This window comes from Metopolophium dirhodum, chromosome 5, assembly GCF_019925205.1.
Source record: "Metopolophium dirhodum isolate CAU chromosome 5, ASM1992520v1, whole genome shotgun sequence".
In the NCBI taxonomy this organism is placed as follows: domain Eukaryota; kingdom Metazoa; phylum Arthropoda; class Insecta; order Hemiptera; family Aphididae; genus Metopolophium; species Metopolophium dirhodum.
In genome coordinates, this window is record NC_083564.1 from 8,117,098 (window position 1) to 8,141,859 (window position 24,762).

A 24,762-nucleotide genomic window follows, 5' to 3' on the forward strand; every position below is an offset into this window, starting at 1 on the left:
TACTCCAGTTACCCATAACAAAGGGGTGCACATAGTTTTATATCACATGTAATCACATGTCACTTTTCATGTGTCATATTTAAAATAATTTGTATAAAACTTTAATATAATATTTCTTTAATGTATCTTTAAAAACACCAATTATATTACTGAATAACTGTAGTAATTGAGCTTGAGGTGTATATATAAAAAAATTTATTTATTTTAATATTTAGTTTAATCGAAAATTAATAAATCTATTATATTGAAATTTGAAAGTATTATTAAGCAATATATAGGTATAATATTATCATTATTCATTATTAGTATTTCCATGTATTTAATGGGTATATACTAATCAAACTGTCTCTAATAAGTGATGTTAAAATAGTTTCCAGGTTATTTTTAGTTGTTTTTGATATATTGTTTTGATGGTTTTGTTTTGAATTTTTCAATTGATGATAATATAATGGCTTACTTTCAATTTCTTTTGAACAAACTTTATCCACCACATCCCTAAAATAGTTTAACCTTATTAAATCACGGTTATTTTTAATTATAAATTGATAAATTTACCATAGCATATTTTTAAAGTTATCCGAACAGACCAATTTTTGTTTTATAATTCTTTTCTCTTGTTGAAAATTGTGCCTTTTTATGTTATATTTTGCTTCATTTATCCATTTACTAAATTCATCGTTTATTCTAACATGTACATATAAGACTAAATGTTTTTCTTGTGGCTGTTTTTCTATTTTCATGTTTAGTTTCTAAAAACATTTCATAGTAGATATATTTTATAGTAGATAGGTATTAAGTAAGTGTGTAAAATTATAATCAAAATCTGAATGGTGACCTACTCAATGACCAGATACAATCAAAATATACACCTCTTAGATATATAAATTAAAGCTACTTAACCGTTTTTTTTTATGTATTACAGCGAGCAGTGCATTGAATACGTCGTGTTAATTGTAATCTTTAATTTAATTAATCTTATTCGTTATTATATAAACACTAAAATACATCATAATATAATATAGGTGCATTTATTAATTTTTTAATTCGATTAGATAAGTGAGCCAAAATTTAGTAAGCCAAATAAAAATAAAAATTGGATTAGAATTATATTTTATAGATGGACATTTAAAATTCTTACTGATTTATAATTGCCGCATTCGTCAATTTTAAAATACCCTTCAAGTCTTTCTTTATTTATATTATAGTTTCTTAACGACCGTTCATAATTTTCAATTTCAGAAACTAACTTATAGCTAATATTCAACATTATTGTTAAAATAGCTGGTTGATTAAAACTGGTAATGGATATTTCAAATACTTGACTTCCGTGTTTTTTTAAATTTCCTTTAAGTGGACATATAATAGCTGTTAAAATGTCGTTGACCGTACACCTACATCGCATTATTTTAATATTTTAAATTTGTAATATTATCATTATAAATATTAATTTTGAACTACCTATATCAATTAAATAAAAAAATCATACTTTTTCCACTCGTAAATAATTTCTTCATCGCTGTTATTATAAAGGCAAAACAAGGATTTAATATTTGATAATGTAAATATTGGTGTAAGTATTATATTTTCTGTTGATAAAAATATTTGTTTATCATTTTGAATTGGTAAAAATGATGACAAGCTATGCCCTGGTGAAATAGTGGTTCTGGTATAAGATTCTCCTTGTCCTAAAAGGGTTATTTGGCGTTTGTAATATCTATTTGTTAGTAACATAATTGTAGCCTATAAAAATATAATTTTATTTATTTTAAACATTTTTAGTTCCATTAAATTATTTTGTTACATAAACTACCTCAAATGCACATAGTCTGTCGGGTGAAAATACAAATAGTATTGGATGTACTGATTTAGAGTTGAATACTCCACTTGGGTTTAAACAACGGAAGTATGGATGCGCGGGTGTTAATGAATCATCAATTATTGAATATGTTATGTTGTCATTATTGCTATTATACATCCAAAAAGCCTGCAAAGTATAAATAATTATTATACTATTATTGATTACATAACGAGATAATGTCATAATGAACTTGTGCTGGTGGATTAGGATGAGCTATGTATATTGGTAAAAAATTGAATTCTAATTGTTCGGTTGTTCCGTATTTTGGATCAAACGATATCAAACCGTCTTTGAACGTTTTAGTTTCTATTAGCAACTCAGTATTATAAAATAACGTTTTATAAACTCCAATTGACCATTTATAATTCAAATTAGCTCCATCTTTATCTATTGTGTTTAATTCAATTTGCATTTTTGAAAAATTGTCCATCTAAAACGGTGTCATTGTCATAAGTATACATATTATATTGATTAACTAAGAATAAACATACTACAAAGGTAGTTAGTAATTACAAAGAAATTTGTTTTGCATTACTTTCATGTTTACAGTTGGAGTGATTCTTATACTCTTGTAGTGCACACATTTATTGGAAAGAGTAATGCAGTTCTTATGATTATTATTATTATTGTGTTTGTTCTCCGATGTGCATTTTATGCATTCGTTGTATTTTATTTCCCAACTAATTGGTACTTTAGAATAATTATATAACTGAATGTCAAAAGTGCTCGATTCAAAAATTGCAGGTATAGTCCATATTAATGGTGATATATTTTTTTTATAAACTTCACCGAGTTCGTTGTTTATCCTGTAATCAGTTTTGTGCTTATATAATATAATACCTAATATATATGTACTGCACTTACGACCTCTCTTGTTAATATTTGTTATAATTACTTTAGGCAGTGAAAAAGCTTGTTCAAAGTCAATCTTCCGAAATAAGGTATAGAGTCGTTAAATATTCTTAAGATTTGCAGTGCACACGTTATGACGTTCATACTCACCGTTATTGTATTCTCGTTTTCCGGATAAGATTCCACTTTAGGATCAAACTGTATGTTGACGAAAAACGTTTGAAATCCCAACTCTGTAGGGTACATAGATAAATCCATTTTCTAAAAATAACGTAACATAAATGTATACACGTGCTACCACTGAGAATGTTAAAACTTAAAAACGATTAACGTACACACTGATATTGCTGAGGCGTGAATCGAAAAGTTTGTGGATTTATTTTACAAGTTGGTGTAGGCCGAATCATAGAACTTGCTGGAGTTGTAACAAATTTAATGTTTGCGTAAGAACGATTTTTATTTTCAATTATAAACCGTTGTGTTCTTTCCACGTTTACTATCATATTGTTCAAATAACAATTTTCTGGCGTTATCTAAAGTCAAAGAAAGTAGGTTTAGTTTATTTGTCGAAGAAAGAACATTATGTGATGTTAAAAATGTAATATACTAACAAACCATTTATTTTGTTTGTTTGTGTTAATCGAATGTAAGGGGGGAACTTTGGCACCTCAAAAGTCAAAATGATTGTATCTGCATGCTATTATCACTACATAACTAGTGAATAAAAAATTTATTTTACATAACTTGGCCAAGATTGCTAGCAGTATATTAAGAAATCATGAATGGCCAAAAATTTAATAAATGGTGATGTTTAAAAAAAAACATTAGCTATACAATAATTATACCCTAACTTATCTAAACTTTTACAAAAAACTATTATGTTTTTACAATTAACCTAGTACGGCAACAATTACTTGCAAACGCATTATCTCTGCTATGCGCATTACAAATAACAAAATACTACTACGTACAAGAACATTACATAACAGTTTTAATAATTGTTCTATATTACACTTAGAAAATATTTGCATATTGAAAGAATTATAGATATATTATATTAAGAGGACGCCATACGCATACCCGAATGCGTTCCGATTGTTTCTGTCTTACAAGCGCATGACATAGCGAATTGTAGATTCTGAATGACTGAATAGCTGATAATTAAATTAACTCGGTTATGTTTAATTTTATAGTGAATTGACCTATTACCAAATTTAGAAGTTAGAAAATGATCTAGTCGATAACAAAGATATTTTTTAATGTTTTAATGTTAAAGCGAGTATTAATTATGAGCATTTTAAAATAGTAAATTGTTATTTGTTTGAACATTTTAAAATAATAAAACGTCGGGTATGGCGTCTTCTTAAAAGCTATTAAAATTATTATTTATGTTTTTTTTTTAAATTTCTCGTATTTATGGCGATAAATAATAATAATAGAGGTATGTTCTATCAAATCTCCACCTATATACATATGATATTTTTTGACTGTGTATAATATAATTATGATACTTATTACTTGATATGAATTGTTCGGAAAAAAAAAATAAAAATACCATGACCGATACACCACGCTCTTTAAAGACACCAATTTATAATATATATATTGGTATTATGAAAATATTATTAAATAGTTATATTAGGTAACGTACACATTTATCACGCTTTGTTACTCGTCCAAATATGTTTTTAGAAAATATTTTAATAATTTACACCTTATTCGACGGTGATTGATGGTGACGGTTTTCAAGCTCACCTGGAACTGCGTTCTGCATCCGGTGCCGTCAATGGTGACGGGTAGCGCGTTGACGATTTTGGGATAGTCGTCGCGGTCGCACGTTAAATAGCACGTCGCGTCGGCCGTGTACGTCAGGTTCGCCGTCGGGCGGAACGACAGCCCTAAGTTGCGTCTCTCGTTGGGTCCCAATTCGCCGACTACCGCATCGAACTCAAACACGAACGGCCACGGCGTCGTCTTCTCAAGTCCGGCCCGCCACGTCGACGACTGTCGTCCGAACTTCGTCGGAGACGCCATCGAAGATGTGATTGAATACATGTCATAGCTCCGATTCGTCACTGTCGACGAACTCTCGTCGTCATCTTCAGGTCCGCCTTCCCCCTCCGGTTCGGCGCACTCCGATCTGGCGTCATTTTCCGGCCCGACGTGCTTTTCCGGTGCATCATGATTTTCTGGTCCGGCGTCTTTTTCCAATCCATCATCGTTATCATTTCCCGATCCGCCGTCGTTTTCCGACCCGCCGTCGTTTTCCGATCCGCCGTCGTTTTCCGATCCGTCGCCGTTTTCCGATCCGTCGCCGTTTTCCGATCCGACGTCGTTTTCCGTCTCGACACCGTTCTCTTCGTCATCGATTCCTTGCTCGACCAACGAACACCACGAATAACGACGTTTAGTGGACGGCAGCTCCATCAGCTCGTTGTTTACCGAGTGATGCTCACCGCTCACATCTATGCAGTACCGCAACCAATGTCTGGTCGTATTGACCATCGGTACGCACTCGTCCCGCATTTCGCACCCCACTTGCACGTCGTTCGGCACTTCCACGCGATTCCGCTCGCCGATCGTCACGCACCCGAATTCCGAGCTCGCGTAGATGTCTATGGTGACCTGCAACCGGGGGTTGGTTTTCTATTTTCATCGAATTCATCTATACACCATGCCCGCTGTACAGTGGTGCATTTTAGACTCCGTATACATTTTGAAAATTGTTTGTGTTTGTTTGTTTGTGGGGGGGGGGGGGGGGGGTGGAGATAAAACTCTCGTTTGAGGCCGGTTAGATTGTATAGAAGCTATATATTTATAGCCCTTGATATACGTCCGCGTCGCCCTCTCTGCTATACAAAAAACCGATTGACGCAACCCACTTTTTAACATTATATACTCAATCAATCAACAATATCGATTAGGTATGAGTTACCTATACACTATACAGTGCAGTTATTCAGTGACGAAAGAAATTCTTTTCAATGACATTTATTTATCTTATATAATATAACATGACGTTCGACTTTTAAAGTAAAGTTTTAAAATTCAAGTACCTACCGAAGTGATGAGTTATTTTTTACAATTATTATGAATAATGAAAATTAGATTGGTTATAATTAATTTAAAAAAGGGGGGATTGCTTCATCCACTCATCAAACCACACAGATACGCCACTGACATCGAAATTAGTAGATATATTATTAATTAATAATTATAATATATTAATATTTAATATAGATACTGTACCGAATTATTTTTGAAACCATCGAACACTATGCTCCAACGTTCGGCGAAAAGCGACTCTTTATTGCTCGTTTTCATTAGTTGAAACACTACAATTTGGTAATCGCTATTTATCATTCCCATCATGGGTTTTGCTAAGAATATTCTAAAATGTAAATATTTAACGTCAGTGCTTCACAACTCATAGGTAGTACCGCGGTCCATATCCATATCCATATTATGAGTCGTATATGACCATATAATGTGTATATATAATTAATTAAGAGATACATAAAGATAGAGCTGCCACTTTGCCGTTGGTATTAGATTTCGACCACGATTTAAATCTTAAGATATACTTAAAAGTTAAAAGTATCTTAAATCTTATAAAAAATTATTTTATTTTTGTCCAAAAAAGAGCGCTAGTCCTTTTAATAAAATATCTGTGTATTATCAGTATTATGAATTATAATTAATACAATTTAAGAGTATCATTCTAACCTTTTAAATGGTCATACTGTTAAATTCTTTGATAAAATCATAACATTGATATCTTATCATATTATCATTGTTGTTTTCAGTTTTCTAACTAAAAGTTACAAGTTTACAACCAAATACATTAATTAATTACTCATTTTAAGTTTTAACTTTAAAGTAGGTATTTGCTATTAGTCTAGAACTGTATTTTTCAGTTTTCAGACTCAATGTTGTTTAAAACATTAGTAAACATAACAAATAAGGAAAGCTTTATTACCTAACCAGTTATATTTAACATTAATAAGTACATTTACATTGAATTGAATAAAAAGATAATTCCGTTTCTTCAAGTTTTGAATGTATGTTAAATTTTTAAACTTTTTTTGAAGTTATTGTTTTGCGTTTGGATTTGTGTCAAGTATTATTGAGGTAATGATCGATACCGTTTGGCAGTAATTATTTTTTTTATATCTTATTATTAAGGTAGATGACTCATAGAATTAAGGTTTTACCAAATATGCATTTTTGTTTATAGCTATGTACCTACTAAAAATTTATTTTTTGATTAATATTTCAAGATTTATTATTGAATATACCAATTTTATTTTATTTATTTGAGATTTTATGCCGTGAATATTATATTAATTATAAATTATAAATTAACTAATGAAATTATGCACTTTTATCTCTCGAAATCGCATTTTTGTCACTCCTCAAAATTAAATGACCACAGATTCTGGATCAGAAAAAGCATACTGAGTCCAGGAAAGGATCATTTTTTGGTTGTTAACTCTATTATTTTTGTGGTTGTATAAATGATGACAAATCCTCTGTTATTACTATACAATATATTCTCCACATTCCTCTTTATTTTGCTATTTACCCTAATGATTTTCAACTGTTAAGTGCTTAATTTTTTTAACGTTTTAATTTTCAAATTTCTGATGTTATCTTTTGAAATATTAATCTTTTTAAAATGCTATCAAAGTTACACAATGTTGTGGGCAACTTTGATACCTACATTTCTTAATGTGATGTCTAAGTCCATTTTCAAATCCATTTTCAAAAAAATCAAATTGTCATGGTACTCTGCTGAATAAAAATATAAGTGTATCAAAGTAGCAGCACGAAATCAAAGTGACCCCATTTTACTAAGAAAACTATTTAACTGGTAGGTACACAAATAGTTTACTATACTGGTTATACAATTTATAAAATTTAGGCTATTGATTTAAAAACTTGTAAATACATTAATATGCGATCCTAATTATGTAAATTATAGTGGTAATACAGTTTATTATTATTACTATGATTTAATTAATGTTGGACTTCTTGCGTCTGAAGACGGAAGCCCGAAATTATTGATTGAACATTTACTAGACCTCTGATATAATGAAAACATTTGCAAGTCTTTATGATAATAGTGGTCAATAGCATGGGAACTACCAACTACCAACCTTCTATTTAATGAACTCTATTATAGTATATTTTCTTAAAAACAATAACAATTAGCATAATAAAACATGTTAAACTGTATAACTAATTTATTTTAGATTCTGTGGCCTCTCAATGATTTATTTTTCTTCTGAAAAACACTGATCATTAAAACTTAAGACAAAAGTTGTTATTATTACTTTACTAGATATTAAACTGGTTATACCTACTAATTATTATGATACCTACTTTATAGTTTGTCACTTATGACATTACAACTAAAAATTATCTTACTTGTTTTCAAAGATATAATTTAGTATGCTGTATACAAAATATAAACTACTTACCTATATAAAAAATCACTATTTATAAACAAAATATACTATCACAAAGCATCTCCTAACTACTGTTTTTTCAATTTTTGAATTATTATTTTGAAAAATTGGCTCATTCAAAATTCCAACCATTTTAGATATATTATTTCTTTTTCAATTAAAATTTATTAAAAAAAATAGATTTTACCATTTAATAACTATAAGTTTATAATCCTTACACAGTTACACGTACAATAAGTGGGTAGGAATTATTATGAAATATTCTCTCAAATAATATGCATATCAAATTATCAAGGTTCTTATAAATAAGCAAAAAATATGCACTATTGCTCTCGATATTATTACTTACGATTTATTAGGCGGTCGTAATTCAAACGTCGTCGGCACTTGGACGATTCTTTTAATCAACAGCGTGGCAAATTCGGGCTTAGAAGCCGGCACAGTCGGCGGCATTACTATCACGCTGTTCTTGAGTTTACATGTCGATTTCCATCCGGTAAAAGGATTTTCGGAAGAATGGCCTGGATATCAGTACAATTTTATTCGAGAATAGATACGCGTACGCCGATGTTATCGCTTCGATCAACATAGGCAAAGGAGACTTGAATATATTATATTATTATATATGTATACTGGATTATTCATTTAATGCAAGACACTCATTATTTCGGAAAACACTAACGTTTTCGAAAATATTATTTTTACACTTCTCCAAGTCGTTAAAAACAATATTTTTCCTATTGTTAACATTTTTGATATTTTTACTTTTTTAATCACATCAAGTATTTTTGAAATACCTTATTCCCAAGCAGAATATTTTTTATAGTATACTTCGATGTATAAATATCAAATTTTAGAAGAGTAGTTTATGAGTTATAACTTATAAGCACCTATTTAAAGTTTTGTTGTGGTGGTATACTGCTCAGGATTGATTTGTATAGATCGGAAATACTCTACTTCAGAAAATTAAATTTAAAATGTATGTGTTGTCATTCAAAGGAGTAAAAAAATATAAGATTTTTCCCAAAATGTTCTTTTGTAACGACTTAAAATTATTTAAAAAGAACATTTTCACAAACGTTGGTATTTTTTGAAATAAGATTATTTAAACTCGTACCAGTGTCTTACGTTAAATAGATCACCCTTTCTGTATGCGTACCGGTGACCGTTATTGAAATGCTCATCGGAGCGACATATGTGGGCTTCGGAAATGCGTCGTACTGAGTGTAACAATTCAATGGCCGTGGAGGGTCGGCGGCTCCAAAATGGACGGTTGCTTCGAACTCGACAAAGTAAATATTCGGAACGATTTTTGGTCGAAAAACACATTTCAGCCTTTTCGTATCGTGGCTACCGATATAAAACTGTTTTGGACTTATTGCAAACGGGTTATCACTACCGGGTTCTGTGTATGAGAGAGAATATATTAATATATACATCGAGTTAATATTTAAGCATTGGCGCAAATAGGGGGAGGCTTGGGGGACTCCCCCCAAATGTCGGTCAAGTCCCCCCAGTTCAAAATCTAGTAATTAGTACTAATTTTTATATTCTGTGGTACTGAGAAATATGGCCTATAGGGAGGGGGGGCTTGTGTTCCCTCAAAAAATTTAGTCAATTTGCGCCTATGTATTTAGGCATAAGAGTTTTAAGTCTATAGTGCAAACTGCAAATTGTTGCTAACCACGGCTACCAGGTCTCCTTGTAATTTGTGTTTGCATTCAATATAATATGTATCTTGTTTTCTATATATATTATGATTAACTTGAGGGATTAAAATATTAATATACATTTTAAAAGTATAAATTACACAATAAGGTCAATAATAACCAATAGGTATGTGTAATATAGATACTTAATTAGGGTAATAATTATAGACTCCTATCACTAGTTTGTTTACAAGTTACAGGAAGTACTTAGTAGTCGTTTTTGTAATAAAATGTAGGTAGGTATAGCAGAGTAATCCCTGAAGTAATAATATAAATTTAAGTGTATAAATATGTGATAAATTATATTAAAACAAATTTGCCATTCAGATTTGACAACTACGTATATTCGTTTATGATCGAAAGAAAGTATTTAGCACTTATATAGAAATAGTTGAAAATCATGCAAAAATGTATATTTTTGATTTTTTTTAAGCGTTTTACTGAGAATTCTTATAACAGCGAACGCGCGTTTAAAAATAAAGTTTTGTAATAAATAATAATATTTAACCATAGTCTATTAGATAATATGTGATATGTGCATACTTGACTGTACTGGACAGATTTTTTGTTATGGGTATACGACAATTTGCGACTAATATAAATATATAATTAATACTTAACCGTGTATCCAATTTATGTAAAGTAGCGTGTCGGAATCATTGCGTACGTTAAAGACCATGGATTTTGCATTCTTAACGTAACCGAATCGTAATTCTTTCGGTAACACGGTTACTCGGTGTTGTATGTCGTTCTTTGGGTGCGCGACGTCTTTAAAGAATTCGGCGTATTTGTTTTCGGATTTCGGCAATGGTCCAAACGGTGACCTGAAGTACGAAAACGGATCCATTTTCATTGTACCAGAAAATGCGTATATGTCAACGTAAACGGGATGCTACAACATAATATTATATGTGGCTATATCTTACATTGTACGCTGTGGAACCGACCAAAAAATTATGATTTTTGAATTTTTACCAATCGGTGATGACTAACGGCTCCGTACATTATGTATGGTATATTGATATTTGTAGGTTTATAATATAATGTAGAGTATATTAGAGCGCGATTAGTTTTAATAAAGTATACTTCATCATAATAGTATATCAAAGTATACGTCTATATAATTACTGTCGAGATATTTCAAAGATACACATATAATATATGAATACAAAGATCATAAAACAACAATAATAATGCTTAATACCTAGCTTATATATGATGTAAACTCCAAAGTAAATTTAAAAAAAACGTTTTATAACTTTTCTCTTGATCACAAATCATTTATTGATATTATAATTCTATTTAATTTTAAAAATAATCTAACATATTTTGGGTTTGAATAAATCATTTACTCGCTAAATGGTATTCATTATCTACTGTTAGTTTCCGTTGAACAATGAAACACAAATTTAATGTTTTTAAGGATACCTATCAAAAATATTAAATTCTAAATAAAATAATGCTTAAATGTGTATTACATATTATTATTATTTAGTGGCCTGGTGTGGCGCGGTGGATGACCTCAATCACTAATAAGTGTTCTAAGGTCAAGCATCAGTCTGTGCCGTCAGTTACCGGATCACCCAGGTTTTTAGTGACAAATCTTCGCCACATATACATGTGTTCCAAACCGTACCTACCCTCCCCACGAGTCCCTGACGAAAAGTTTGTTATGAAAATATTTAAACAAAAAATTCAGAGACAATTTTGTATTTTAGGACTTTTTGTGTGGCAGTAAAAATGTGCTCGGACTTATGTCCGATAATCAAAAAATGAATCCGGTCTTTTTGTCCAAATTTTGTCATAATGGACTTTTTTTACCGATTACCCCTCCTCACAGTAAAAATCGACTAAAATAACTTTCTTAAAATGACCATAGATGTCGAATCCTTAACTCAATAAAAAAAAATATACCTATTATTATTTAACATCGTAATCAGTTAAGGAATTACGGTACTGTATCCAGTGTATCTTATGAAAAAAATAAGTCGCTACATATAAATATATAATATATAATATATATTATAATATGGTCACTATATAATATGTGCTATAGAGCTTACGTGGTACGCGATCAGAATGTAAAGTCGTTTGTAGTAATATCCAATTTGAACGGGTTTCAGTTCCAATTTTATCTGAACACGATTTTGGACGACTCCAAACGACGGATGACATTTTATCGGACAATTCGCCCAATCGTATTGCACGTGATACTGCCCAGGCATTTTGGAACTGTTTATTAGGTTTACGGATTTGATAGATGGCCCATCTCCTCCCGATCGACACATGTACACTTTGGTTGGTGATATTTTCACCGATGGGCCTTAATGTAATAGGCAAATATAAATTGCATATTGTGTACTGTATTGGTAATTTAATAATATCTTTTATATTGAACATTAGTACAAAATGGTCCCTTTGACCCTTTAATATACACATTATACACACGCTATAATATATATATACAGCATTAGTATACTAATGTTTATAATGAATGTAATATTATATATATGTTTATACTATACAGTTCTATCTATACCTAATTAAAATGGTGGCATCATAGTTATATTCGCCTATTTCACCATATTTTTTTACGAAACCCTTCGAAATTTGTATAATACGTATTACACACCTATGATTAATTTTTAATTCGTTATAATTTATGACTACAGTTCAATATTTAATATTTACTATTTAGTGACTAGCTGCTGTAATTACCGTAACATGATCCCTGTACGCATACTGTGACTTTTTGTATTGTCTTGACATCACCGTGTTCACTCTGCAGTGATTCACACTCTGCAACTTCGTCATTAATCGTTTTAATTTGATCGTCTGTCGAAAATAGTGTGAAGTACTCTAATGTATTTTGTATGAGTTCAGATTTCGGAGAAAATATAACTGTAAAAGTTGCTTTTTTGTTTGGACATATTTTTTGAGTTTTTGATGGCTCAAATTCGATTGAATCAGCCAAGTACATAGATTCATTATTATTTTTTACTTTAAATGTTGTGACCTTCTAAAAAATAAATAATAATAATACGGTGTAAATTATTTCTTGTCGATGTTCTCTTTTTGACATGTAATTATATTAATTAGGTACGAAGTAGGTACCCTACATATCAACAAATACAATTTTCATAAAATATAGGCTCCTACTAAAAATGTACATTTAATAGGTACTACTAACATAACAATAAATAAATTAAATACAAACATACTTATTTTCAATGTTTAAAAGTGGTATTATATTTATCATATAGGTTGGTTCTTTCATTGGTTTTATGACAACAAGCTTTATATTTTATTCAACTTAGAATTTAGAAAGATCTTTGGCAAAACCATTGAATAAATAGTAGATACAAATATAATGGTATATAAAAAAATATTATAAACATAGTACTTTTTAAAAATAACTGCAAAAAAAAATATGAACTTGCTTTTAAATCGTTGGTTATATCGATTGATCTTTTACGAACAGAACCAACTGGGACAGCACCAAAGTCAATATTTATGAAATATTTTTTTGCATTATCGTTGCCTGTTTCAGACACAGAATGCATAATGATTTATTTTATACTGTTTATTACTTATTAATTATAACAGTTATGCCGCGACCATAACGTCAGAATACATTGATATTTTATATTATTATTGTGAAGTAGGCACTATTATGATTAAATTTAGAATAAACTATTTATGAATCGTCATAGAGATTATTACAATATTCATCATAATTATAAACATAGAAATAAAAATAATAACATGCGTTCGAAAAATATAATCTTGTTGATTTATGCTCAAATTTCTGTTGAATAATTATTTAGCACGGAAACTACGTAAAGTTCAGCTTTTACGTTACACATCTTTTTTATTTTATACCTAGAGACATTGAGTACATTATTAGTTATTTAATATTATGTAAAAGTATCATGGAATATACTTATTTAATGCACAAATTAAAAATGGTATATTAATATGTTTGTTGGCATAAGCATCGTATGTGTGAAATAAAACATTTTTATTTGTTACCTGTCTAATTGCAATACACGTAAAAAAAGATAATATCCTTTTTCGAAGTACCTTTGTAATTTAAAAATGTTTAATTCTTATATCACTAAAGCGACTAAGCCTTATAATAATGTGTAATTAAATGCTTCGAACCAAGTCCTAAATCCTAATTACACATCTGCACCAGACATTTTGGTAATGAATATGTATATAAATATAATAACGAAAAAATATACACAGATTTTTGGGTACTCAAACTGTGTGGACTGTGGATAAATGTTATTTACTTCTTAATCGTTTTATGATTGCATAAATCTTTTTTTAAATCTTGATTTTTGATTTTTTTCTTACCTACGTACAGATTATTACAGAAAATAATATGTACATAGCTACCTGTCTATCTAAGTACCTTTAGGCTTTAGGTATAAAGTATAAAGTATCAAGAAAATATTTTGATGACGTAATCATTTTAATTTCAGATTAACCACAGCGAACCGGTTTGTCAGCGGATCCCCTCCAACTGTCTGTGTAGTGTGTTGTGTGTACATCGGTGTCCGGTATTTGGTACTAAACTAGTAAAGTAGTAACTACTATTATTATACTACTTTAGTGGGTACTGTAATAATTAGTTTCCGTTCGTTTTGAAAGTAAGTATTTTTTACGTCGTGTTTTGTGACGACAATATAGTAAATAAAATACTACATTTTTTCTCGTTGAATCAAAAGAATCCACTGACTGACTATATAGAGATGACTTGTCGCGCATTACATTTCGTGTTTAAAATAGCCGAGAGAACGAAAACCATCAAGTTTTTCAGAGAACTTTTGGGAATGAAAGTAATTATTTTCTAAAAATGAACAAGTTACTTCAATATTTATTAACCTTTTTTTTCGTAGATATTGAGACATGAAGAATTCACCCAAGGCTGTGAAGCAGCGTGCAACGGGTCGGTAATTTTTTAGTTTAAGTGAAATAAACATAATAATATAAGATATTTGTTATGTAATCAAGTACTTACATAATTTCTATCAATTCAATTTTATTAGACCGTATGACAACCGTTGGAGTAAGACTATGGTAGGATATGGACCAGAAGACACTCATTTTGTAATTGAACTTACCTACAACTATGGAGTTGATGATTACAAACTTGGAAATGATTTCCTTGGAATAACATTAAAATCTTCAAAAGTGTTAGAAAATGCTAAATCGCTCGGTTGGCCTGTTGATGTTGAGGACAATATGTCTTATGTTGTAGCACCGGGAGGATATAAGTTTTATGTGATTGATGAACCTCAACCCGTTGATAAAGGTTTGTAAGTTAAACGTTTTTAGGATTTAACTTAAAAGAAATTATTTAACATGCTTATACCATGGTTTATGATATAATATTATAATATTATTGTTAAAGATACAGAAAATTACCCATTTTCTGAATTATATTGAACTAATTGTTTTTATATAAATAGGCATAACTCAAGTACTAGAAATTAAATAAATGAATGTAAAACAAAACATTCAATACTTTTATAATTGTAAATAATTCTCAATAATTTTAAAACATTATTATAAAAAGTAAAAACTTAGGTATATAACTAGGTATAAAATATAAAAACTAAATCATTGATAAGAAAAATTATACTATACAAATAGATCAACTTGTTTATATTTAAATAATTTATATGCAGCTAAATTATTTAACTATTTATTGTGTTCCTACATTTTAACAATCACAGTTTTATGTGTTTCAAACTTTCAAATAATTTATAGCTGTGGGTACTCTTAAAACAAAAGCGTTACTGAATATCTGTTTTTGTTTAATTTTTTTTTTTCTTTTACCATCTAGTGTTAAAGATTTTTTATCAATTTTGTACATCTTTTTATATCTGGCTGTCATAATTGGCATTCTACTATTTTATTATTGAAAAATAAATAGACCAATCTACCAATAGCTATTATAAACCAACTATTAATGCTACAGTTGTACACAATATAGTTATTATATTTATAAAACTATATACATCATACATTTCATTGAATATAACATTTTTTTTTAATTTTTAATTTTAAGATCCTATTTTTTTGGTATTAAGTAAAATTTTAAATCTTACATTCGTATGACAAATAATACACAATGTATTTTATTCTTTTATTAGTTTTTAAAAGTAATGTTAGTAGTAGTACACTATCATTCAACTTGTATAATTAACATTTGGGTTTTTAATTACATAAATACATCATACTAATTACACACTTTATGAAAAACAGATGTTTTTCTTCATCTTAAAGATAATTATTATGAAAATAATTATGAAACTGTTTAAAAAAACTGTTTGGTAAATTGTTTGTATAGTTGTCTTTTTGATTTCATATAGAACTGAGTTTTATAAGTTGGGTACATTTTAATTTTATATTTATAATCAAATTGTATTTTTTTAGATCCTGTTGTAAATGTCATGTTATCATCTACAAATTTGACAAAATCTATGAAATTTTGGAACGGAATACTTGGCTTAAATATTTTCAATCAAAATGAATCTTCAATAGAATTAGGATTTGGCGAAGATCAAGCTAAATTGAAATTAAGAGATATTGGTAATTTTTTAAATATGGTTACTTTTTTCATTAAGTATTTTTGAACTGTTTAATATCTATTTATAATATTATGTATATAAAAAAATGAATATACGTTTGGGTGGGGCTTATAGACTTGGATACTACTGAACCAGTTGGCACCAAATTTTGTACACATATTCCTTGAGACCGAATGTTTATAGCTTTATTTTTCAACCTATAGGGCTAGGAAAGCTCGCACAGGAATTTTGTTACATAACATTATGTATTATATACCCTATATATATATATATGTATAAAGCTATAAACATTCGGTCTCAAGGAAAATGTGTGCAAAATGTGTGCAAAATTTGGTATAAATATTTATATATATATATATTTGTATATTTATAAGGTTACCATTGTTTAAAAATTAAAAGATACTTTTACTGATTATTGTTAGAGATATCAAGAAACTTTAGAAAGTAATAATTAGAACCACGTTCGAAAATATACCTAATAATTATCCAATCCACCACAGGCAATCGCCCATAAACAAAAAAACAAAAATACACTAAAACCGAAATATAGTTCTGTATTTTATATTTGTCCATTTTTTCCAGGGTGAAGTCAAGTTAAACAGCTAGTATATTATAAAAATTGTCAATTAAATACTATTATATTATTATCATTTTTTCAGGAGAGCCTATTAACCATGCCACAGGATATGGAAGAATAGCATTTGCAGTTCCTACATCTGAGTTAGAAAGTTACCAAGAAAATGCTATAAATAATCAATATAAAATTTTAACTCCTTTCGTAACCTTAGACACACCAGGAAAAGCTTCAGTTTCCGTTGTGATTTTTGCTGATCCTGTAAGTTTCTTTGCCTCATAGTATATTATTAAATTATTTTATTTTATTTGTTATTCTACAGTAAGTTATTTTTTATCATAAATGTTTGAATGAAATCCATGTGAAATAATCAATTCATATAATTTTTAGGATGGTCATGAAATATGTTTTGTTGGAGATAAAGAATTTCGTGAGTTATCTCAGTTTGATGCAAGTTCTGAAAAGCAATTAGATAAATACATTGTTAAAGATGAAGCAAGAAAATTGAAAAACTAAATGTATGTGATTACAAAAACATTTTTTTTTATTTATGTTTCTAAATTTGTATAATCAACACACATTTATAGTTTTATATATTTTTACACATACAATTTTACTAGAGATAATGGGTTAACTTATTTTAAAATTATATAATATATATTACCTAATAAAATACTGTTGATAATATGTACTTGTATATTGAACATAACTACTCATCTAATTATTCTAAAATCTAAATCTAATGTTCATAAGAGATAATATGATATTTCATGTTTGGCATTAGGTGTATTCATTTTACAGACAAGAATATTATTTAAAGCAGAAAATAATAAGATTATTCATTTTCAGACATTTATAATTCATAACAAACCATAAAAATATTTACATTATTAATTGCAATGCTTCTAATAAATACCTTTACAATTTTAAATAATATAATGGTAATATGGTTGTTCATTATTAACTATAGTAAAACATTGAGAGTAAATACCTATCTCTTTGAAATACATCATTACCAAATGAAGTGTATATGAGGATACAAGTATAATATAAACATAATTCATTTTCTAACATATTAAATAATTCAATTAAATTAAAGAAAGATATGTAAAACAAGTTAATATTTATTTTTATATATTATATTCTTTTTTAATTAGTATTTTTTAAAAACATCATAATACAATTTTAAATATATAGGCATTTAATTGAATAATTTTTGATTTCTTTCTTTTTTTTTTATTGATCTTGAAACCGTACAATTTCTGCTTCGACTACTATGGGCATTAGCGTAACATAAACATAAATACATTACATTTATAATGGAGAACAGAGAAAAGAGAAAAAAAATACACAAAAAGAGCAGTTTTAAATTAGTTATTTTGATATTTTGTACATTGCAAATGTTGGCTAAAGTAGCTTAAGTAATTTAGGTGTTTTAAAGAATTCAATAGTGTCTGTTTCGTTGTCTGTATTTGGACCTATGCTTACTCCAATTTGGTGACTTATATTGAGATCCTCTTTTTGTTTTTACGTACATTCTACATTCTTCAAAGATGTGTTTGATTGTGATTACTGTTCCGCATGATTGGCATATTGGTGGGTCACCTTTATTCATTTAATATTCATGAGTCAGTCTTGTATGGCCAATTCTGGTCCGATTTAATTTTTTTTTTTTGTGGTACTAATATTTGGGTTTCTTCTTTTTTGATTTTTACTAATAAATTATAAAAGTATTTTTATCTATGTAGGTACATAAAATGTAGGTATATAAAAGATAAACTACTAATTAATCTTCAGACAATCCATATTTTAGTATTTAAATGTATATTTATACATAATATATTTGTATATCTTATACTTTCCATGTAATCAGCAAGAAAGTGTTTGTTCAATATGGAAATATGGAATATGGAAATATGGAATTATATTTTAAATTACTCGTTTAGATCGAAAAACTATTGTTTTATAAAGATAATTTCATATTTTTTTTTTATATTATACATTCAATTTGATTATAGAAAAGAGTAAATAAACTACCAGACTATGATATTAACCTGACTAAAAATAAATTAATTTAAATGCCACACACCCAATAGGTTCACTATTAAGATTTAAGTTGAGAAACACCACTATAAATTATAATTATAATATGGATATTTGAAATATTTAATCAAAAAGGTAGGTGAAACTTTATATTATGATAGATAATTAACATGAATAATCAATACCTACATCTTTCAATGGTATTAAATTGAAGTTTGTAAAAAAATTAGTAAATTATTTTTGAATTAGTCAAATAATAAAAGATTTTGTCAATTTAATTTTTGGATTTTTTAAAACTTAAAAACTGTTTTAAATAACATATTAATGTTAAAAAAAATGGTTTTTCTTCTGATATATTAATAGCTTAACCTTATTTATAATTTGCAATAAATTATAGCTATATAAGATTTTAAGAAGATTATAGATAAAGTAGGTAGGTATATAGCAAAGTGTATACTAATTAGTAATAAACTATTTTTAATTTATTTTTTCTATCTTTTTATACCTACCTTTCATTCTTTATGTATTTTACTCTTTTTAATTACAATTTATAGCAAACATTTTTAATTTAATTTTCCGAAGCAGAGAATTTTTTCCGAGAAATTTGGTGTATAAAAATCGAATTTCAAACGAGTAGGTAGTTAATAAGTTATAAGTACTTATTTAAAGTTAATATGAGCCAAGTGGAGTGGCACAAGCGTCCTAGCTGCCTACTCCACAAAATGTTGGACTACTATTTCGCTCTCTTGAAATTTTAATGATTTGTAAGGCGTTAATACTTTTCAAGATAACTAATGAGTGTTTACTGTTGGAATAATCGTTCAATAAGTGTATTTAATCTATGCTAATGAGTTATGTTATGTAGGTACCTATATTTTATTATTCTGATATTCACTTTTTACTAAAGTAATAGTTCGTTGTAGATATCGACTGCATCATTTTGTTGGACCAATTTTTCAGTTTACAATATTTAAATGATTTTTTACATTTTTTAATATAATTGAATGTACTATTAAGGGCACTTGCAAAAATATATACCAGTGGGGTGGGGGTGTGAGGAAATGTCAAAATGTAATCTCTGATAACATACCTACTACGTATTAATTTTGTTTTTACAAGTGATACAACAATTATTAATAAAGTTCTCCCAATTCACTATAAATTGACAAACACTAATATTTAAGCTATGATTTACGAAGTATAATATAATGCCGTACTTAAAATATTTATAGCGAGTCTCTATGTATTATTATGAAACACGAATGTAGGTTTTTGAAAAATTGCATATTATTGTGCATTTATGCGTCGTACTCATATCAATACGACACAATCAAAACGAGACAAACTACTCGAAATGCATTTTAAAAATACTACCTAAATATTGGAACGTCTATGAATGATAATATTATTATTTTTAGATTCTGAGCGAAGCGATGAATGTATTGATTTTACAATGATGTGTGTTTTTTTTTTATTTTTGTGTCAGTCATCACCTTTTAGGACAGTAAAAGTGCTTGGATTTTCTTCAACAGTAACTTTTCTAATAGGAAAGTGAATCTAGTTGGTACTTTGGGGGGTCAAAATTTTCCAGTAGTTTTCAAAAGCGACGTGAAAAACAAAAGAAAAATTAAGGAAAACGGGAAATGACCGTAGGGACATGAAATGTTGACCGAATGTTTACAATTGCATTTCCTAATTCCTATGCACCATCACATTTTCCAAATATTTTGAGCTGTTTACAGACATTTTCAGTTTCCATTTTTTTTAGTTTTTTTTTCTATAAATATCTATAAAATTTTATCTGTTGGGTAAAAAATCTTGAACATTTAATAGAAGCCTCCTAGGTTATTGTTTCAAAGGCAGATGAAAAAAATTAAAAATCCGTAGTCACAGTTTTTATTTATAAGCATTTAAAGTTCAAATTTTGACAGAATACGGAAAAATCACGAAAATTATCAAATTATTTTGAGTTTAGAATTCATAAAAATTTTTCTTTTTAAATCTAAGATTTGAAAATGTAATATAAGATTACTTATAAGTTTGTCTACCTTTATCAAAAAAAAAAAATGTCTACAAGAAACTTAAATTAAATTTTTATGAGTGTCTGGAATTTATATTTTTACAACATTTGATAATCACTCGATTTCTCATGTAACAATTTTCTTATTTTATTGTAATTCAAAAACAAATGACTGTAGATACTTGAAAATTTCACTGAATGTTTATATTAGCATTTTCTATACACCATAAAATGTTGAAAATATTTTGACTCTTTTTAAACTGTTTACGGACATTGTCAGTTTTCAATTTTTTTAGTTTTTTTTTCTATAAATATCAATACAATTTTATTTGTTGGGTAAAAAAGCGTGAAAATTTAATATAAGGCTCCTGATATATCGTTCTAATAGCAGTTGAAAAATATTAAAAATACATAGGCACAATTTTTTTTTATAAGCATTTATAGTTCAAATTTTGACAACATTTATCAAATTTATAATTTATTAATTATTTTGTAGTTAAAAATGTATAAAATGTTTAACTTTTATGGCTAAGGATTGAAAATTTAAAACAAGGCTCCACGTAAATAGGTTATATATAAATTACTTTATTCACAATAATATCATCAAATATATTTGGTAATATCATAGGCTGACTGACTGTTTTCGCTCAGAATCGTTTTTCTTATACAATGATATTATATCATTGAATTCAAATTTAACATCATCCATTACAGTGACCCACTTGTAACCTACTGTACAACAGAGCGACATCCACTTACCCACCTTTTTTTAAAAATGTTCCGGCAGTGTTCTATAAAAAATTGCCACCGTTTCGTCGAAACTCTTTTACAGCGCACTCCCATCATTATATTATTATATTTCCATAAAATTTAAACGCGTCATTAGGTAGGTACGTGCCCGTAGGTAGTCTATTAAATTTGCTAAAAAACAATATTATTTTTTCAATTAGTGGGTACCTATATAATATTTTCATGCTATTATAACTTTTTCAAATTACGCGCGACTGTGCAAGTTTTGTACCAGACCAGTATTATTTTTATGTTTATCTTAGAAAAACAAAAAAGGTCTGTTTAGTGTTTACCCGTTTCAGTTTCTAGACCTTAATAATTAATTTAGACTCCTGCAACTTTTTATCGTATATAAATTTAATACGGATACTCTTATTTTTAGAACAGGAACTAGTTTAATTAACGCGAACCTGCGACTTAATTTATTCCGAGTTTCGACGTTTCAATTATTATTATTATAAGACATCACAGAAATAACCCGCAGCTGTAGTAAATCCTACACCCACACTTTTTACTTACGTGGATATTATATTTACCAAAGCACTTGTACACTTGTCTACAAAACCTTGGCCGTCAAGTGTTTAGAATTATATTAAAAAATAAAAAATTAATTCAACGTTTAGAAAACTGCGTGGCGAAACTGTACACATAGGTAAATGTGTCACCTGCAATGAAAACGTGGATTACCTATCGTAGGTATTTATTTTATGGGCACCTAGACTATGCAGTGGCGGGCCGAACTTACATTTTAAATGACACAATTTAATATTCAAGTATTTACCACCACGATACCACAAACACCACTATACTTTGCTTATATAATAACGTCCTGATGTAAATCAAATGTGGCCGGACCTTAACATAGCTGATTTTGGCGCCACTGCAGCCACCACCGCTTTGATGAGTTGACGCAGCTGCGTCAAAATTTCGACCCGCCACTGCACCAACTACTTATCTATCGGATAGTATGATGAAATAAATTATTTGGTCAACCAATTTCCCATGCCTGTAGTACCCAGTAAAGTCGTCGAGTGGTCACTGGGTCGTGTTTCGTATAATGACGTGCAACAATAATATTGTCAATATCATACAATAATATTTCATATTATTATTATGTTCACAGATGATACGTTTAAATAAAAAAATATATTCAAAAGGAAAATTCTTTCGGCTTCAGTCATGCTACACCGCTACGTATATATAATAATATATAGGTACCTATATATATATATATATAGATAGGTAGGTAGGTATATAATATATATTATATACGATGGTGTACATAACGGGGGTAAAACGAGTTGCTAAAATCAAATTACACAGCCCAGCCTTATTTTTAATGAGCCAATTCGTTTTTTCGTCGTTAAATTGCAAAAAAAACCGCGTACTTAAACTATAAGTTGTGACATGATTTAAATTTTTCGTGAAAACCCGTCTGTACTCTGTACAAAAATATTTTATGGTTTCCTTTAAGACTAAGTATAGGACGCATTAAAAATAACTATATATATAGGTAAACAGTTCAGACAATTATTTTCCGGAGACCGTAAAAAAAAAATATCACATAATAATATGCGAACCTTATTCTTTTTATATTGAATACTTTTTGTAAAGTAAACACCCTTTTTGTGTGAGGTACCACCATGCACGTATTATAATATACACATAAGACGTGATAAGTAAGCGCATAAAAATATACACTGAAGTCTTGGCATAATAATATTTTTTCGGTGGATAAAAATATAAGATAGGTATTATTATTCGTGCGTACCTAAATATTGTATATAATAAATTATATTATATGAGCACGAAGTTCCTATACGCCTAAACAAAGCTGGATTTAAATTTTAAGAGACCCAAAGTAAAGATTTTTTTAGTGCCTCTGGGTAGTCCATAATAAAAATTGCATACTTACCGCGTGTATAAAATATATTTTTAGTTTTAATTATAAATACATATATATGGCAAATAAATTCATCGGTTATCCTAACCTAAATGTAGTTCAGTAGCTGAATCACTATAGTAGCGGATCACCGGATCTTATTCAGGTGGCATGGCGGGGCGATTTTCAAAATTATAAAAACTATGAAGCTACAAACATTTTCAATTAAAATTCGCCACTCATCACTCTCCCTCCAATAACAAAAAAGAAAAATCGATGAATGGCTCATTCCCATCAGTATTCATGCTGTCAATTATAAACATTAAATTAAAATATTAAATATATAGGTACCTAACTAGTACAATATAATATATAAAATATATTCCTCATAAATATTATTTAGTACTTATACTGCTATAAAATAATATTTAGTTTACAGTAAAAAACTCAATTTAAAAAGTAGGCACCTACAACATTGGATCGAAACATTTATTTTTTCTTCTCCGGTAATCATGTGGTGGGGGGAGGGGAAGAGGGGTGAAATCAGTGTTGTTTCGCCACCGCTATATGCTTATATGCATAAATAATAATATGTAAATTGTTACTTGTTAGTGAGTATGTTATAATTTCACTGTTTCTGTTATGTGCAGACTGTAGGGTAAGTACTACTCCATATCATAATATTATGAGTGAGAGTAATAAATAGGCAAAACAATTATTATCTACACATAATTACATAAATTATAATATCTAATACGATTATGATTTTTGATTTGAATTAAAGTTCATTAATTAACAAAGTTTAATATATAATATTAAAGTAAAAAAACAGAATCGTCAGAAAATTTCAAAATAAAAACTATTACATAAAAAAATGTACGTTAAGGACATTAAAAAACAAAAAAAACAAAAACAAATCGCCTCTCGGTAAGAGTAGGTAATCTTAAAATTAAAAACAC

The 24,762-nt window shown here is 28.6% G+C and overlaps 2 protein-coding genes across 2 annotated transcripts; one reads left to right on the forward strand and one right to left on the reverse strand.

Moving 5' to 3' along the window:
- Positions 1 to 302: 302 nt before the first annotated feature.
- On the reverse strand, positions 303 to 13,453 carry LOC132944798 (uncharacterized). Its single transcript, XM_061014307.1, has 17 exons — positions 13,331 to 13,453; positions 12,609 to 12,909; positions 11,954 to 12,213; positions 10,512 to 10,782; positions 9,341 to 9,586; positions 8,531 to 8,702; positions 5,960 to 6,101; positions 4,466 to 5,335; positions 3,046 to 3,243; positions 2,754 to 2,971; positions 2,394 to 2,664; positions 2,049 to 2,288; positions 1,811 to 1,984; positions 1,487 to 1,740; positions 1,139 to 1,391; positions 556 to 749; positions 303 to 495 (listed from the first exon to the last, which is right to left on the reverse strand). Exons 1-17 carry the CDS (start codon positions 13,451 to 13,453, stop codon positions 303 to 305), a joined length of 4,380 nt encoding a protein of 1,459 aa, XP_060870290.1.
- LOC132944123 (glyoxalase domain-containing protein 4) lies at positions 6,525 to 17,756 on the forward strand. Its single transcript, XM_061013302.1, has 8 exons — positions 6,525 to 6,841; positions 14,381 to 14,548; positions 14,627 to 14,737; positions 14,798 to 14,847; positions 14,948 to 15,213; positions 16,341 to 16,496; positions 17,155 to 17,330; positions 17,460 to 17,756. The coding sequence occupies exons 3-8, from the start codon at positions 14,651 to 14,653 to the stop codon at positions 17,583 to 17,585; spliced, it is 861 nt and encodes a 286-aa protein (XP_060869285.1). The 5' UTR covers positions 6,525 to 6,841; positions 14,381 to 14,548; positions 14,627 to 14,650; the 3' UTR covers positions 17,586 to 17,756.
- Positions 17,757 to 24,762: the final 7,006 nt, after the last annotated feature.

What these genes read in the sequence shown, in the direction of transcription:
- LOC132944123 (XM_061013302.1), top strand. Translation starts at nt 14,651, where the DNA reads ATGACTTGTCGCGCATTACATTTCGTGTTTAAAATAGCCGAGAGAACG. An exon ending in ATTGAAATTAAGAGATATTG is followed by an intron (nt 16,497 to 17,154) that starts GTAATTTTTTAA and finishes TCATTTTTTCAG; the next exon opens with GAGAGCCTATTAACCATGCC. An exon ending in TTGTGATTTTTGCTGATCCT is followed by an intron (nt 17,331 to 17,459) that starts GTAAGTTTCTTT and finishes TATAATTTTTAG; the next exon opens with GATGGTCATGAAATATGTTT.
- LOC132944798 (XM_061014307.1), bottom strand. Translation starts at nt 13,453, where the DNA reads ATGCATTCTGTGTCTGAAACAGGCAACGATAATGCAAAAAAATATTTC. An exon ending in CATTTCAATAACGGTCACCG is followed by an intron (nt 8,703 to 9,340) that starts GTACGCATACAG and finishes ACTGATATCCAG; the next exon opens with GCCATTCTTCCGAAAATCCT. An exon ending in ATTATTTACGAGTGGAAAAA is followed by an intron (nt 1,392 to 1,486) that starts GTATGATTTTTT and finishes AATGCGATGTAG; the next exon opens with GTGTACGGTCAACGACATTT.